The 19,393-nt window shown below is 34.1% G+C and overlaps 2 protein-coding genes across 2 annotated transcripts; both read right to left on the minus strand.

Moving 5' to 3' along the window:
• Positions 1-3,836: 3,836 nt before the first annotated feature.
• LOC141638455 (protein FAR1-RELATED SEQUENCE 1-like) lies at positions 3,837-5,057 on the minus strand. Its single transcript, XM_074447869.1, has 2 exons — positions 4,835-5,057; positions 3,837-4,630 (listed from the first exon to the last, which is right to left on the minus strand). The coding sequence occupies exons 1-2, from the start codon at positions 5,055-5,057 to the stop codon at positions 3,837-3,839; spliced, it is 1,017 nt and encodes a 338-aa protein (XP_074303970.1).
• Positions 5,058-5,131: 74 nt separating this feature from the next.
• LOC141638456 (protein FAR1-RELATED SEQUENCE 5-like) lies at positions 5,132-6,337 on the minus strand. The gene is made up of 2 exons (XM_074447870.1): positions 6,205-6,337; positions 5,132-6,084 (listed from the first exon to the last, which is right to left on the minus strand). The coding sequence occupies exons 1-2, from the start codon at positions 6,335-6,337 to the stop codon at positions 5,132-5,134; spliced, it is 1,086 nt and encodes a 361-aa protein (XP_074303971.1).
• Between the last annotated feature and the right edge of the window lie 13,056 nt (positions 6,338-19,393).

The raw sequence follows: 19,393 nt of genomic DNA on the forward strand, positions 1-19,393 counted from the left end.
AATACGGGTCACCTAATTGAAACAACAGATAGCCTCATTGGATATCAACTATAGAGACGTGAAATTGGTAAGTTGTTCAATATTTTAAAAGTTTTCAAAATACATAATTAAATAATATACAAATCCAACTAACCATTGTTTGACAGGTTTTTTTCCCTGTTGTTACACCCAGCCCACTTCTTCATTGTTTTGATATTGATCATAACTTGTGTGAAGTTATACACCCGTGTGATCCAGGTTGTGTAGATTTATATGTCAATGTTCAATATGTGGTATGTTTTCACACCGTTTGTCAATAAGTATGTTAAATGTCTGATTTAATTTCTATATAACGAACTTATTTGCTTGGCATTGTCTTCTTGTCTAATGAAAAGCAGATTAAGTGCAAAGCTTTCTTCCATGATTCCAAAGCTGCATGCTACATATTTTGTAGTAGCCAAAGAGTATGTTCCGAATAAAAGAGTCTCTGTCGAGCGTGATACTAGAATTTACATGATGCGACATATGGAGACGTACAATGGGAATAAGTATCGGTATACTTTAAAGCTGCTCAAGGACGTAAGTCTCCATTATTTAAGTCAAATTTTTAGTTGGTGTTTCTATATTTCCTGACGCCAGAAGCCATCAACATGCATGTATTAGCTTTGTTCGTTCATGAATCAGCCTTGTATGTGTATTAGATATGTAGGTATGTGTATTAGATGTGTAGGTTCTACTGTTGATTTCACTTTATATCATTGTTCAGAGAACTGATGTGAAGCGTTACATTGTGAGGGTTTGAAATGAAATTTTGACTTGGCAAGACAACATCGTGAAAGATCAAGCGACGTCTAAAGCAAAGGCTTACAAGAATGGCTGTGTGATTCGGTAATTAGAAATCTTTTACCAACAATGCTTCTCATTCCTATATGATGACTCCTGGTTTATTAAAAGTGTGCTATAGTTATGTAATTGTTCTGTGTTTTTCCTTTTTCTCCCCAGGAATGAAGTTCCACGAGACTTGCCCTATACAGATGAACACTTGATGAATTTTATTAGGACAAATGTGGCAAATAAGGAGTAAGTTATCACTGACCATATAACATCTTTTTGAGTTGTTTTTGTCCACTTTGTTGTTCTGTGTGCATCTAATTACAATATGTGCAATATTAGTGACATTGTTGTAGACACTCCATGGCTGCAAGTAACCCAAGAAGGAATGTCGACTTTGTTTGGAGGAAAATGGATCATGGATATGGTAATTGACCTTGTTGGTCTTCGTTTAACACTTGAAAGACCAAATCTTGTGTACTTTCCGACAATAATCAAGGTATTCATATTCATCCTTAGTAACCGCTAATGTTTCTACTTGGAATTACCAACATTTTTCACAAATTTTCTCAACTTTCAGGCTGTTGTCGCTAAAAACAGTTTTCAAAGTCAGTACATTAAGCTTCAGTACTTGCCCAAAAGTTCAACCAAAGCTAAACTGGTAATTATCCCGTCACTTTTTTATATTATTATATCGACGGAATTTACTACTTGCACAAGAAAGAACTTAATTAATTATCCTGTCTAACCTGTTTGTATATTATCCCGTCAAACTGGTAATTATCCCCTCACTTTTTCATTTCCCTATGGGTGTTTTTGCAGGCTTTCTTCCCTTACTGTGTCGACCGTGAACATTGGTTTGCTTGCGTGTCTGACTTTGTTAAAAAGACCAACTTTATACTTGACTCAAACTGGCCTAGGAGTCCTGACACAAGATGTAAATTTTTAGTTGAAACGGTATGATTATATCCATATGCCTTAGGGGTTTGTTACCTCAATTTTGTGTTGGTTTTCTTTCGCTTTTATATTATTGTGTTTTTCTTTTTTTGGTGTTTTGTAGTTATTTCCTGCTTTGGGGATTATTGCAAGAGACTTTCCAGGATACAAAAAGCTGTTGCAAATAAACAATTTTTCGTTTGTGACTGTGGATGTGCCTCGACAAAAGAATGGATACCTTACATGTTTAAATTATACTCTACTCGTTTTTAATATTTTCGATGGGATACACACCATTTTAAAGCGTTTAACAAATTTCCTTATTTCAAAAGGTATTCTTGCGGAGTCTATTTGCTGAAGTTTCTAGAAAACTTGAGTTGTCAATCATTATGGTCCGATTAGACTTGTTACGAGGTAATGATGTCTAAACCAAGTTATATTAGTCAAATATTATTCGGCATATTTTATTGCAACACTTTCAATATTGTTGTCAAATATATATGCAAAATTTGGATGAATATGGCGAGAGTATGATTGTAGATCTTATCAGATGGGAGGAAAACAAGAGAACGGTAATAACAATATCTTCCGAATGCTTTATCTAATTTTGTTTCTATTATTTCCCAATCTTTTAACTACAAGACTTTCAATATTGATGCCAAGTGACTTTAAACGTAACAATATTTCCCTACCTTTTTTTTGTAGGATTATAACTAGGTGTTATTTTTGCATGAATATGGTGAGAGTTTGCGTGCTTAGCAAACGGGAGTGGCAGAGAACCTTCTCATTGTCTTTTGTTGATTCTTTGATTTGGGCAGGCATTAGTTTGTAGGTGGAGTAAATTTGTAGGTTGCATATGTGTAGGTACTCCAAGTAACCTTTGCGTGTATGAAAGACCCTCCTACGTGCATGAGAAGGCGTTGTATGTGTATGCAATACCTTTCTACGTGCATGTAATTTGTCGACTTTCGGGTCCGTTTAACGAGACTTGAGCGTGCCTGAGGAGGCGTTATATGTGTATGGAACAGCCTTTTTTACCGTGTGGGTGGGGCACAATTATGTCACTAGATTATGACCTTTTTTAATGAGACTTGTAATGAGAATTACCCCATTTGTCAGGGTGGTGTTGTTTTAAAATCCCAAAGTAACTTGTATATTTACATGCATGAGAAGGCGTTATATGTGTATGGAACAGCCTTCTACATGCATGAAATTTTTCAAAACAAAAATACTTGCATTATTTAGAGATAGCCTAGGCTATGCTCGGTCATGGCATGTGTCATTCTCGTGTCGTGCTTGAGCGTGCCTGACTAATTCTTCAACTTTAAACCAACTCCTAGGTACTTTGAGCGTGCCGTGCTGGGCCGTGCCTAAAGTGCTGATAGGATTAGCCCGACTTCTTCAATAATCACTCACATTTAAGTTTCGAGACTTGAAATGAGAATTAAAACCCACATTTAAGTCTTGAGACTTGAAATGATCCTAAAAAAAAGTGTTGTAATGAGAATTAACCCATCTCATGGGAATTATCCCATTTGGGTTATCTGTGCATAAAATGGCCTTCTATGTGCATGGAATAACCTTTTATGTGCATGATATTAAACGACTTGTCGTACACGATGATGATTCAACTAATCACATTTTATTGCTGGCATAAAATGATCACATGTTTCAGCTTTTTAATTACCAAATTTGGAGAAACAATTATCACATGTGCATAAAATGACCTCGTACGTGCATAAAATGAGCTCGTATGTGCATGCCAGAATTGCTCAGGGAAACACATGTTTTCTATTCTTAAATCGAATCACAATTTCATCTTCTCAAATATACAATTTAAAAATCCGGAAGACTCCCGTTACATTTATTACAAAACAATTGTAAATGAAAAAAAATAATCCTAAAAACAAGTGTTGACTTCTAAAATGATGCTCAAAAATTCCGCTGCACAAGTCCAATTCCTCGCAAAAAACTTCAATATCACAGATAAGAAAGCAAATGTCAGCAAAGATAAAAATTAGAGGGAAACAAAAAGGGTAAAAATAGAAAACTTGCGTTAATAAGACACATCACTTATACTCGACTATTTGTCAGTAATCCTTTGGTCGGTCACAATTCCTGCTGTCGTGGTTCGCCATCTGCCCACAAGCCTTGCATCTTCTTAGTGGTTTCTTATTGACTTCCCCCGCTCTTTCTCTTTGTGAAATCATTCTTTTTCCCGAGCCTTTGTTTTTGCATTGTCTTGTAGGCAAAATTGTAATTTCGCTAGGCACACTTGTACCCAAGAGCATTCCAATTTCCGCATTTTTGTCCCTTTTCTTTCCAATACTACTATTACCACCATCATCAGCGACACTACGTGTTGTTTCTGCAAGTACCCTTTCCTTGAACCCGCGTAAAATGGTTAGTAACTCATCACAATTAACAGGACTCTGTTCAACTAGTGATACACAAGTGAACATTTCTGACAACAATTCAATCAGTTTGTTCTTTTGTGCATCGACTGATCTGCAATCAGCAAGAAACTGCCCATCAGAATTGAAGATTGGCTGGCAGGTTGCTAGTTTGCTCCACCTATTAAGTAGATATTCGCTTGGAATTTTCTCAAAACCATAATCTTTAAGGACACAGAGAATATGTCGACAAAGTATTCCATGTCGTTCAAATTTCTTGCAATTGCATACTAGTTTCACTTCAGCTGTCTTATAACCCACCTTATAGGCTTTCTTTCTGTCACGATCCTTGACGTCTATGTAGAGAATTGCATGATTCTTATCTTTTTCTTTGTCCGCAATGGCACATGTAAAGCATGCTGCTTTTATTTCCACTTTGAACTCCTCGAAAATTCTCAGAGTGTAGGTTTCGGCTGCATGCTTTTCTAGGTCTAGAGGAGTAGCCAAGTCAGCAAACGAGTACTTAGATTGTGCAATCAGTTTTGATTGAGCCCATCATTGCGTATCCATTGCACTCTCAAAGCGCATCCAAAATTCAACAAGGGTCAAATTTGAATTAGTGAAATTGCTAAAAAAATGATTTTTTGACTCGGACCTCGAGGTGGTTCTCATCAACCCTTCTAAGAACAAGTCACGGAAGTAAGCTGGAATCCAAAATTGTCTAATGCCATACTTTCCCTGAAGCCACTCATTATCCGACAACCCATGAGCTTCCACATTGGCTGTCCATCTTTCCTCAAATTCAGCAGGCTCCACATCTTCGCCCCAAACACATAAGTTTATCTCTTTCAAAAACTCAGTTTCTCTACATATCACAGGCCCTACCTTCTCTGGCAACTTCTTCAATATGTGCCACATGCAATATCTATGTTGCACTTTATCGTTAAAGACTTTCTTAAGTCCTCCTTCTATCCCCAAATCTTTGTCAGTTATTATACACACAGGATAACGACCCCCATAGCTTCTAGGAATCTCGTAAATAACCAAGCAAATGACTCCTTGCTCTCATTAATAAGAAGCCCAGCCCCAAAGGTCACACATCTCTTATGATGATCCACCTCTGTGAAAGGGGCGAATATCATTCTATACTTATTTTTCCTAAAGGTAGTGTCAATGGATGTCATATCCACAAATAGCAAATAATTTTTTATACTAATAGGGTCAGCCCAGAAAACATGTGACAATCTACCCTTCTCATCTACCTCAAAGTCAAAGTAAAAGGATGGACACATTGTTTTTATTTTCATAAAATGCTCAATAAGCATTTGAGCATCCTCTTCTGACAAGAACTTTTTGATATCCCTTGAAAAGTTTTTAAAGTCTTCCAATGAAGCACCCACATTCTGATAACCTCTAACATACTCCTTAAACATCCTATAGGTCATAACTGGACCTTTGTTAACCTTTGAGTTGTCAACTATCATTTTTTTATGAACTATATTCAATTCTCTCGTTTGCGTCAGATGTACCATTGTTAATGGTGTAGCTGGCATATGATTATGCCCTTCAACAAAACCATAAATTTGGTATTTACCGTTAGCAATTCGTTTAAAGTTAATCCTAACAAGGCAACCTACCCTAGTCCTTTGCCTACGGTGTTTTTTGCCTTTGGCTTCACATTCTCCAGCCTTATTACACAAACAAGTTTTATGTGTAGTGACACCCTGTTTATTATTTTGTGAGCCTTTTCTAGTCACAAACCCACATTCTTTTCCATATGCTTCATAAAAGGCAATACCGAGTTCAAGATTATCAAAGACCATACCAATAACAGGCTTGAGATGGGTAGGACAACCAAAAATCCGATTCATGTTGCTTGAACCGAACGCCTCCTCCTCCTCCTCCTCTGCATCCTCTATTACCTCTGCCTCGTCTACTACGTCATCTGCAAATGTGATGAAATTAAAGTAGAGTTAGGATTTAGATTTACTGGATAACTCAAGTATACAACAACACGGTTATATAGAACAGTATCTGATCATTCAACAGTTCAACAAAATTGTACCTTGTACGATTTCAGGAACATCAATGTTAAGGGCAGATATTTCTGATATGGATTTAGATGCAATAACTTCATCCATCTGTCCTTTATTTGTAATGTCATTTGTAATGACATTAGAAGAACTACGCGACCCCATTGAACTAAGAATGTCATTGCTGCAATAACGACTTAAAATTAAATAACTGACAATAAAATCATATCAGGGAATTATTACTAAAACTAAATTTAGAAATTTTGATGCACATAGCAATAATTTGATGCACGTAGCTAATAGTTTGACGATTGTAAAAACCTGTCTAATTCATAAAACTGAGCCAACAATATCACGATTTCAACCAATTTAAGCAATTTCTAATTTTACCGAACCCTAATTTCTCAAATTAAGAAACCCTAATTGCTCAAATTCAACAACTTTAATCGATTAATTGAAAAATTACAAACAGATCAAACTATAAACCCTTATTTTAATCGATTAATTGAAAAATTACAAACAGATCAAACTATAAACCCTAATTTGACGCACATAGCAACAATTTGATGCACGTAGCTAATAATTTGACGATTGTAAAACCTGTCTAATTCATAAAACTGAGCCAACAATATCACGATTTCAACAAATTTAAACAATTTCTCAAATTACCGAACCCTAATTTTCAAATTCAACAAATTAATCAGCAATTTCAAAATATTACCTTGAAAAAAAAGGTTCCATTCATGAAGGACGCGTCGAATAGGTAGATCGTTTAAGAGATTTATAGATCAGTAGTTGAGGATCAATGGCGCGCATAAAATGGTGTTGGTAAGATGGTGATATTCGAGGAGAGAGAAAGAATGATGAGAGGGAACGAAAATAGGACAAATGACGGAGTTTAGAATGTTTAAGGGTAGGTGATTTTGCGCGCGCGTCTACTATTGCATTAGATTAAGGTGGTTCTCACGGTTCTCATTATATGGGTGGTTCTCACTGGATCCCGACCATATATATATATATATATATATATATATATATATATATATATATATATATATATATATATATATATATATATATATATATATTCAATGTGTGACATATTAAATAATAAGAAGTACATCATCTTTTTCGCATCTAGTTCGATATCCAACTCAATTTAATAACGATTTGTTCTTTGGAGTCAGACCTCTTACTCCCCCTTAACTAATGTATGAACTCTTTTTTAAAGGCTTTTAATTTAAGTACCTATTTAAACAAAAAAAGATTGAAGACCGATAATTCCGTCTCAAATAAAAATTCGTGATAATAAAATACAAATAAATTTGGTATTAAGACTACATAAGTCGTTATGGCCTATGAGTCTTTTAGGAAAATATTTTTGTAGCATTTTATTATGAGTGTGTTGGCAGTCCCTAGAGCTACCCATGTAATGAAATCATACAGAACTCTTTTTTATATTCTCATTCTCATTAAATTGAATAATTAAAACATTATAAGCACTATAACATATTTTAATATAGGAAATATTATTATAATAATTAAAACATTTTCCGCAATATTTTTTATATCATATTGTGAAGATAATGATACAAAATTACAAACTCTTAAGAACTCTCTAAGATAATACTTGAGAGACTCAAAAGATTTTGAGTTGATAAATAATTTCCAAGGATGCCTTCTATTTATAATCATAGAATCACCCCACCTTATGGTAAATTTCGATGTGGACAATTTTATTTTTTATATATTTTCAATGTGGAACATATAAAATACTAAAAAGTATTTCATCTTTAATATGTGCAAATAATATGAAATATATACTCTGATGATATCATTTTTTACCACGAATCTAACTATACTATTTTCATAATCTTTTTAACAATACTTTTCTCTTCAAATGAAATGTAAAAAGTTTTTATATAAAAATTAGAAAAATCACTTGAATATAATTTAGGAAATATGTATTATAATAATTAAAATATTTTTTACTTTATTTTTTATATCAAAAAATACTATTTATGATACTTTCCTAAATTGATTTTTTGATGATGTGGACAGTTTAGAATCGCTGAAAAAAAGCCTCTTTTATAAATATACAAGATTTAATGCTCGTGCGATGCACGAGCCATTTGGTAGAATCTTTTGTATCTCTCTCTCTCTCTCTCTCTCTCTCTCTCTCTCTCTCTCTCTCTCTCTCTCTCTCTTTATATATATATATATAGAATTAGGTTCAAGTGAGTCCTCTACTCTTAGATGAGTCCCTAAGTCCTATTTCTAGCCCTTAGATCATAGAAAATGAATGGCTAAGATTAAAACAAAAAAAGAGGGAAGATATAAAAACAAGCAAACCCTAATTCATCCTCACTCCCTCATTCATTCTCTCTGCCTCCTCCTCTATCTAACTCCCTCATATCTCCTCTTCTCCCTCCTCTCTAACTACCGCGGCCACCACAGGGTACTACCCCCACCGCCTTTTCTCACCACAGACAACAATACGCCACAACCATCCCCTCTTCTCTCTGCCGCCACCACGCTGACCACACTGCCCTTCCTCTGCTCATGCAGCCGCCACCACGACGGCCCACCACTGCCCTTTCTTTTTCCACTTTCTCCTTTTGTTCAGATCTGGGATTTTTTTTTGTCGCAAATCTTGGTTCAGTGGACGATTTACAGCGGGAGTTTGGTGGTGGTTGTCGTTTTCAGATTTGCTTTTTTTTGTTAGTGGTGTTAGATCGTGGTGGTGGTGGGTCGTGGGTGTCTGAGCACCTAGTGCTGTTGTGTAAGTGGTGGGAGTGGTAGTGGTGGGTAAGGTGGGATGGTTGGTGGCGATTCGTGGCTGCCGCCCCTTTCCCTTCCCCCTCTCTATTTTTTTTTTCTTTTTCAGAAATATGGTGGTTGTTGCCGCCCTTGTTCTCATTTTTTTTGTTGGATGATGTCGTTGTTGTGATGTCGTGTTGGTAGGGGTGTTCGGTTGGTGGCTGCCGCCTCCCTCCTTTTTTTTTTTCTTTCTTTTATTCAGATCTATTGTGGTTGGTAAAGGTAAAGGTGTTGGTGGTGGTTGGTAAAGGTAGTGGTGGGTCAGGTTGGTGACAAAGGAGGTGGTTGTTGTTATTAGTTGGTGGCGATGGTGGTGGTTCAGACTAAAGTTTCACCGATATGGACTAAAGTTTCACTATTAAAGTACTAAAGTTACAGTGACATGGACTAAAATTTCAGTCGTTAAAGTTATTCTCCCAAGAGACTAAAGTTTCATAATTTATGATTAAAGTTTCATAATTTATAATTAAAGTTATATAAACTGTTAAAATTATATTAATACATAAAATCAATTTTTATATTAGAAATGGCCTAAAAAACATTAAAGTTTTACTCTTAAACATTAAAGTTACACCCCGTAAATATTAAAGTTACGTCCATAAATGAGGGAAATTAAATAAATTTTAGTCACAGTTACTTTACTACATAAATCCAAAATTTTTTTATTAAAAATGGCTTAAAAAAATTAAAATTTCATTTTTAGGCATTAAAGTTGCACTCGTATACCATTAAAGTTACAGTCAAAAATCAGTTAAATTAAATAAATATTAGTTATAATTACATTATTTCATAAATCAATTTTTTTTTGTTAGAAATGGTTTAAAAAAATTAAAGTTACACTTTTAAGCGTTAAAGTTTCACTTGAAAAATTATAATTATATTCAAAAATACTTAAATTTTAAAATTTTGTTTAAAAATGACTTTAAAATTTTAAAGTTACAATGCTAAAGAATTAAATTTTCATTCACATATTGTTTAAAAGTTTCAAATCTCAACCATCAATCTTAGAAGATCAATGGCTTAGATAAGGACTTAGGGACTCACCTATTTGGGTGGACTCATTTGAACTTGACTATATATATATATATATATATATATATATATATATATATATATATATATATATATATATATATATATATATATATATATATATATATATATATATATATATATAATTAGGTTCAAATGAGTCCACCTTCCTTAGGTGAGTCCATGAGTCCTAATCTTAGCCATTAGATTATAACAAAATCAATGGCTAAGATTAATTCTGAAAATAAAAGTCCATATAAAACTCCAACAAACCCTAATTTCATTCATTCTCATTTGCGAATACAAGACGACAAAAACAACAGCTAGTCCAGCTACGGTCCCCTCAAGAGCAGCGATCTTGGCATCCCTGACCTCAAGCTCCCTCAACAAACGAGTCGTCTCCTCCCGGGACTGCACCACCTCGCGCTCCACGTCACGCTCTCTCTGCGTATAAATGAAGAAATGCCTCATTTTAATAAAGTGAAGTAACATTTTGTTGCAACAAAATTCTAAATGTCAAAAAATAAATAAGAAAGGGAATGAGAGGTTCAAACATGTCGTCTCCAGCCACCTATGAGTGCCTCGATGGCCGTAGCTCGCAGCCGGTTGGCCATCCTCCACAGCTCGACGTACCGGGACGGTGCCACTTGCATTCAAATACAAAAAGGTTCAAAAAGGAGCGAATGCATTCCTATGCAATAAAAATAATAAAGACAGCTAAAACTGGAGGCTTACCCTCCTCAAGACTACCATCTATGCTACAATTTGGCTATGCAATATTAATGCACTGAAATTTATTTAACAATTCATCTATGACTATAGCCCTAGTAAAAATAGGCTAATTCCACCCCTGGGAGCAACTATGATGAAGAAACAAACCACCATATCATTATTTTGTGGTTTTTTTTTCATAGAGGTATTAATTTTAAAGTTTTGGGTAAATTACACTTGTAGATAATATTTGTTGTATTTCATGATGCCATTTTTTAACTTCTACTCCACCCATTTGCTTTGTTCTATGTGAAAATACCATAACTATGAAGCATCACTAACCCAATGCTTGATAATTCATTCACGATTCATCATACTTTTTGAATAATCAATCAAAAAATATTAAATTAAATTCTCTTGCGTATTGTCTTGGTAGGTTATTGGAGGAAAGGGCGTGGTAAAGGGCAAACAAAAGTCCGTTTCACAGTCCGTTAAAGTCGAATTACATCTCCTGGTGGATAGAATTGGCACCTAGAGAAGGGCAGGTATGCTCAGAGACCTGACTTAAGTTCTACTATTTACCTCTCTCACTCTCCGCCGTCCTTGAATACCGTTTTGTTTTGGTATTGGAGTTGGCTGAAAATGCCACTGAAAGACAACAAGATCAACAAATAATGCCAAGGCACATACAATTGGATGTCAAAAATGATGAAAAGCTATGTAAGCTTATGTGGCCAATCACAAATCCTAGCGGCGGTAGATATTCTGCTTAACACTTACATTGTTTTTTCCAACAAGGAAGCAGATTAATCTAGAAGCGACAGGTGAGATTGGTATCGTTTCTATGAAGTTTTAGGGTTAAATCTTCGGTAGGGAATCAGGGATATTGGTTGGTTTTGGCCTTTGGCTTACTTTAGTGTGTGCTTATATTATGAGCGTTTGTAACTTGACATTGATTTAATTTTTTGTATGCATGTCATTCCCATGATTATTAAACGAAGATAATTAGTCTTCAATGTTTATAAAAAAGCTCCATGCATGCAGACCCCACAACGACATTTCGCTCCATCATCGGCCTTTACATGTTTTGGTCCATTGTAAACACAAATATCTCAAGGAGGCCAACACAGAATTACAACTTACAACGGTTTACTAGAACCATTTTAGCAAATTTACGATATTTAAAGTTTTTGCATGAGAACTACTCGGCCATATGCATTAACTCATTTATAAATTGAGGTGCTCAAAAATTATGAATTAGTCGCAATATGCGAATTCGGACAATACAATTGTTTAGGCAGATTGTCCTCGAGATTATTGTTGATTAAAATTAAATTTGTAGTTTAGTATATATGCATTTTTGTTCATTCATAGTCTCATTCATTTATATACAACAACTAACCTAAACTATTGTATACTTGGACAATTATAATTAACAAATATAATGATTTTGGCCCCATATTTAGGCAATATATCAAACCACCACACAAACTACTTTACAACATTTTTAAAAGTAATAATATCCACACAAATTTAATTAAGTAGGCTACTTATTTACTAACCAAAAAAGTGAAATCAGGCCGGAGAAAATGAGAGGGGATCGTAAAACATGTATGCGATACCATGCTCATATGCTTAATATATAGTCTACGAAAGCTTAGATTACATAGTCAAACGTGTTAGGTTCATATACCTATTATTAGACTCCTCTAATAGTGAACTAATTAACTTCTTAATTATTTGTTCTTTAGATCTAGTGCATGCATAACAAAATAAGAGATTTATAAGAAAACAATGTCCCTTACATTGTTAATTTCGGTTTTGTGGGCACAAATAAGGTCTCCTACCTTCACTTGTTCTTGAGTTATGATGAGTATTAGGATGATCCTCCAAAGACTCCAAGTATAGAAGTCACTCCTCTTGATTGCACCCAAGATTATCCCTTATCTCTACTAAATAATATGTGCTAGATATTTGTTCAGTAGTTTACCTTAAATTTGATTAGTAATACTCATATATTACACTATTAGTAATCTCATTGAACAAATTAGATCATCATTTCTCAAGTTTTTGGAGAAAAATGAATTATGGAAGAGAGATGTGTATGAATGATAAGATGAGATAATGAAATGAATACTACACTAGTAAACATAGAGCACACCCACTCCATATATAAAGGAGGGTCACGGTTTTGGGTGTCTGGGAGGACCAATATATGGTCTTTCACTTTTTCCTTTTGTTCTTATCAAAACCTTAGGCATGTAAGGCTAGGTAAGTAGTGTCATGATGATGTTATTTTAGCTTATTAAAATAAATCACCACCATCCACTAAACCCTCTACATTTCGGTCCACTTATATAAAATGGACGACCATTTTATTTTGTCAATTGTCACACAATATGTCACTTGTAGTATGTTACATGTTATTAATTAATTTAATACATATTTATCATATAAATATCATTTTATAAATTAATTAAATTATATACAACAAATTAACTAGTGATACTTGATCACATAAATAAAATGGGTCATATAATTATAATTCACAACATCTTGTAATTATAATTAACCATTCATTTTCATCTCTATTGTTTCACAAACAATAAACAATTTTAGTAATAAAGTATTTCAATTACTAAAATAAATCTTATTTAGTCCCATTACAATAAGATATCAATATTCTCTCTCACAAGTGAATTGTTCAATTTTAAGGAATTGATTAACTTGTATCATCATACAATTAATCAACTTTACAGATAAGGGCATCATTCTTTAGGTGTGACCTTAAGGGATCAACTGGCCACCACCGTCCCACGACAGTAACGTCAAACTCTAGCAAGCCAATCGTTACCGATTAATGTTGATCAGTTGATTATATAATTGAATCATCCCTTACATATTCTTTATATGAGATTTAATTATGATATTAAATCATGTGATGGCACTATTGTTGAGGACACATTTTCCAACAATCTCACACTTCTCCGAGACAAGAGTGCGTCACCAATTCTCTTTTCCTATTACAATCTCCCACTCAATGCAAGGTGTCTTGCAGGTCGTATTTGCACTTGATCATATCTTGAGTGGTTTCATCGATCTGGAGAGTAATTGTCTGACCGGAATTTTCTACCATAGATACCTTCCGAGCGTGGCCACGCATTTCTAGTTAACTACTCATCGAGTGGCCTTGAGATTTCAAACAACCCTGACAAGGGGTGGAAAATTCCTATTGCACTATTCCCTTTGTTCAGCCACAGTTCATCATAACCCAAAATATACCCAGTTTGACTTCATTTACGAAGTCGTAGAGTATAAATCAAAACTAATCAGAAATTTGGGCCAACTTGGGCGAATAGTCTCTAGTCAAAAGAATTGACTCATAAGAATACTATAGTAACTCTTGCCACGACCAGGCTTTATGAATTACCAGAACTCTATAAGCGGTCACTGCCCGACAAAGTGTCTCATACAGTCTGCCTATGTGATCGACTAGTCATCCCATATGACTCTATGGCACTTGAACTTGCCATCAATCGCATCACACTCTAGTCACTTCGAGACGTCACCTCATATAAGTAACTAGGGGCGAATACCATGTCAATCCATTTCACTTTAATGGGGTTCAATTTGTCTCTACAGCCCATTTGAATACAACAAGGTAACGGGCGAGTTTAATAAAACTCAAACGATAAATGCGATTATCACATATGAATAGTCAATACACTATTACTACTTCATATCTTATAATCTTTAGTGTATTATTAACACCAGTTGAAATGCAATAAAAGCTTGGCAAGTGGATATACCCTATATCCATATGTTCCAACTTTGTCAATTACTATTTCCTTCTATTCAATGTTATTTCTAATATCTTGAATTTATCTCTAAGTATTTGTCTAGTCTTCTTACTAGACTTGGGCTCTTTAACTTGAAAGATGCTCCCACTGTTATCACATAACTTGTGATAAGGTCTTTTGTAGAGGGATTCACCCTTAATCCATATGTTGACCATTTTATCATGTAGAATTTGCAATGCGCGAAACTAAAACACCCTTTTAGTCTCTTACTCCTTAGTCAATAAGACATCCTAGGATTTCAACAAATCCCTTTAAGTTTGGAAACTAAAGTTTGTGCAACCCTTCAACACCTAACTTAGTTTATCATTCAAACATATGAACAAGTCTTCAATTGTTCTTTAAGGCTTTCTCAAGCCATATCATGGGAATTATTTTGTTATTGACTCATCATGCCCTAGGCATATATCACATCATGGCATGTGTGTCTGTTGGCATACGTGATCATTCTAATGGTGGAAACATTAGCAAACGATTTCATGTAGTCAACAACTTAATAAGTTCAGTGAACGACTATTACTCCATCATAGTAATTCTACTTTCATCATCATGAATAACTCATTCAACCTTGTTGATGTACAACAGATACGAAAGATCTTATCATCATAAGACTCTTAACCCCATGCCAATATTCTCTCACACAGATTCAGAAATCTTAGAATATATCGTACCCTTTCCTAGCATCCCACTCACTCTTGACAGAAGAGAGCATTGGTACATTATTCTCAATAATTAATATGTTATCAACATATAAGACATGGAAAAATAATTCTAGCTCCCACTTAACTTCATGTATATTCATGATTCTTCAATCATGTGAATGAAACCATCCACTATTATCACATGAATGAAAAGTATAATCCTGTAATGCTAGCTTAAGACCATCTTGTGATCACTTAAGATAGCTACGCATAATATGTTAGGATTCTTAGATATTCATCTAAGGTTTTGTGTTTCAAACACTTCCTTCTCTAAATTCCCATTTTAGAAAAGCGAATTTTAATCTCATTTGCCATTCTTCATTAAAATGAAATGCGGCAATCCCTAACATTATTTATCTTGATTAACATCTTCATGTCAATCTATGGATTTAAGTACTCTAAAGCTCTATTCACTTTAAGGAGACCCTTGCCTTTAAGTGAATCTATTCTTGAGTAACAATCTTCGGATTGTAATGCTATGTCTTGTATGTAACAAAGTCAATTTAGGACAATACCATTACTTTCGCAAAGCAATATTTTAACAACAAGACATGTGCGCAAAACTCCCACTGAACTATACTCTCACTCTATCTTTATAGATTATAGTTCCATTACTTTCACAAAGTAACACATTAACTATAAGACATGTTTGTGACGATCAACTATACTCCTACTCTATAGTTCCATTACTTTCACAAAGTAACTCAGTAACTGTAAGAAATGTTTGTAACGATCTCATCTACTCCCACTCTATCTCTTAGAAATACCTCTATTTTCTTAAGAGATAGCTTTGTGAGTTACAAACATATATATAGTGGAGTACTAGGAGTTCCTCTAGACTGGCGCATTAGCTCATAAAAGACCAGCTCTTTTACGGCAGACATTATATACGAGTCTTATCCATGTCAACTGTTAAATAGACTCTCTATTCTAGGTATCTTCAAGTTGACCCTCCAGATTAAAATAAATTCCCCAAAAGTGAGTTCAACAACTCAACCTGACTCACATTAGTTTGATCTTTTGGGTAGTGACACAAGGTCATAAACCATATATAATAAATCAAATTCATTACTTGGATCTTCACTACCACGATCGGATCGTAATGCTTTAACTTCTTTTGTGCAATTGGTTCTCTACTTCATTTCAGAAATTCTTTAAATTTCTCAAAAGCTTCACTTAATATTTGATCAAGTAAATATATACCCATATCTACTTAAATCATCGGTAAAAGTGACGAAGTAGTCATAACCTCTCCTTGCGGCGATGCTCATTTGACCACATACATTGGCATGTATTAGTCCTAACGAATCACTTGCTCGCGTTCCTTTACCACTAAATGGAGTACGAATCATTTTGCAAAGGAGACAAGATTCGCATATTCCATATGATTGATAAATCAAATGGTTCAAAATCTAGTCATCACTAGCCTTTTAATGCGTTTCTCATTTATGTAACCTAATCGAAAAAGGCCAAATGTACAAATCATTTGAATTATTAGTTATGAGTCTTTTGGATTGTATTATGAAGATATCTTTGCTTGAGTTTGAAGTGTCTAAAACTTGTATATATCATAAAGATAAGTGACATGGTTCACAGCCATGTCTATTTTCAGCAAAATACAAATCCTTTCATGTCTAACATAGAAATGGAAATAATGTTTTAGACAAAATGGGTACATAATAACAATTATGTAGATTACAACTCAAAGTTGTTTGCTAAAACAAGTACATAAATCTCTCTTGAAGTGGCGGCTACCCGAGCTCCATTTCCTTGTCGGCGATCCACATCACCCTTGTTTAGCTTTTCCACTTTTCCAAGTCCCACTTGGAGTATTAAGTCCAACTTTGATATCTTTGAAATACTTGGGGCAATTACGTTTCCAATGGCCCATGACATTAAAATAGTGACATTCGTCGTAGATTTTGGGCACCCTTCTTGGTTTTGGTGGTGGTAGTCTCACTATCAACTACCAATTCACAATCGGATTTGGGTTTCTCACCCATCTTCGCCTTTCCTTTATTAATACCAATACTCCTTTCAGTTGCAAGGACACTCTTGCTAGAACTCCCACTTAATTTGATATTTCTCCTTGTTTCATCAAATAAGGATATCTTGGAATTTGTGATATTCCCCTCATATGATCCTCTTACCTAAGAGGTGGGCATGAGTAAGGGAGTGGGAGATATAGAAGTAGTAAAAAGACAAAGATTCCCATCTTCACCAATGCTAAAGCGTAGTACTCTAATCGGGTCGTCGATATACGAGAAGAATTTTTCATTGAATGATTGGAGCCATGAATTAATGGTGATCGGTGTATGATTATTATTAGATGAAATTCGAGTTGCCATTGCAATTGTAAAAACGATTTCGACTACAAAAATAGGAAGTGAAGGAACTAATAAACATCTATCGTTTTAATAATACTTGTAAACAAGTATTGCATTTATATAGTGACCTCTACCCAACTATTATAAATGATTCCGAGATCCAAATTCATATTAATACGGGTACGGTGAGCCGAGTCATCCCTTATTAATATAACTCGGTGGATTAACCTCTTAATCGATTCTACTTCTAGAACTCTCGGTCGATAAAAATTACTCTAATTTTCATCTTTAGCCCGGAACACATGCGACTACGGTCATGAATACATCCGTTGAGCTCAATCCAAATTTCGATGTAATAACATTTTATTACCCACTTACCCAACGTAACAAGGCTTATATTACGGTGAAGCCAGCTTAACTCCCTTATGAAATTGGGATTCATGGTTTCTACTATTTTGTAAGGCTATTTCTCAATTATTATATGTGAGAGGCCTTGTCAATTTATTATCTATCACATTTTAAGTGAACTAAAGCGGTGAACTACGATAATTATAATTGACACGATCGATGACTCGATATGATATGCATGTGTTGTTATGGCTTTGGCAATGCATGCAACATATTAAAAGAAATGCAAAGAAATAATAATAAATTCCTAGTATGGCCTTCCTAAAAATAGAAAATCAAATAATCTATTACATATTAGGAAACCAACTCCTTTGGTCCCTTGAATCTTCAAGTGGCACGCCTCCCAAGAACACCTTCTTCGTCAGATCACCTTTCCGAATGGCACCGTCTTGAAGAAGCTCCATAAAAACAAATAATAATAAAAATACAAAGCTATTCCTATTATACATTTTTAAAATGGAAAAACTAGTAAAAATAAAAGTGATACGAGATCACATTAAATTACAACTGAATCAATATTCCCTTTCATTACGGGTAATATCGATTAAAACTAAGGTCATACTAAGATAAAATTACATAATTCAAAATTATATAAATAAAAGACATTCAACAATTGAAATATGCAGCATTATAATATGTATCTATCATGCCAAATTATGTGTCAAATTGCCCTATTTGACTTATGTCGTACATATAACCCGGTTTTATGGAAATGCGTGATAATAACCTTTTAAAATCACTAATTAACACTTAAATCATATCTAAGCTCAAGTTAATTATCCTAACACTCTTAGCACTCAAAAATTAGTCATCACTCAATTTTTGACAATAATTCAACTTGATTTAAGTTTTATGCTCATATTTTGACCTTAAAATCATCATTTATATGAAATAAATCCAAATTAAATTACAATAATTTCAAAATTTGAATTTTAAATTTTTTAACATTCTGGAATATTTCCAGGACACTCATAATGTCAAAAATTATGGTTAAAATTTTCGAATTAATTTTGAGAAAATATAGTTGCATTTTATCGGTTTTATCTCATAAAACATCTAAAGTATCCAAAAATTACTCCCATTAATTTTACAACTTTAGATATGATAAGTAGGATATTTATGCAACTTAAAATAATTTTCTCATGTCATGTAATTCATTTTAGCTATTTATGCTAAAATAGTCACTATTTATGCCATTGTTACTCTAAAAATTCATAAATCATGCAAAATGAGATCATTTTATCTCAAAATTTACATACACTGTGTAAATAATGTATGTGACAATATATTAAAGTTTCATGATCTGATTCGAAGTTTAAGTATTTTTAACCATTTTACCTCTTTTAATCCATTTTTATCTCATAA

This window comes from Silene latifolia, unplaced genomic scaffold (assembly GCF_048544455.1).
Source record: "Silene latifolia isolate original U9 population unplaced genomic scaffold, ASM4854445v1 scaffold_20.1, whole genome shotgun sequence".
In the NCBI taxonomy this organism is placed as follows: domain Eukaryota; kingdom Viridiplantae; phylum Streptophyta; class Magnoliopsida; order Caryophyllales; family Caryophyllaceae; genus Silene; species Silene latifolia.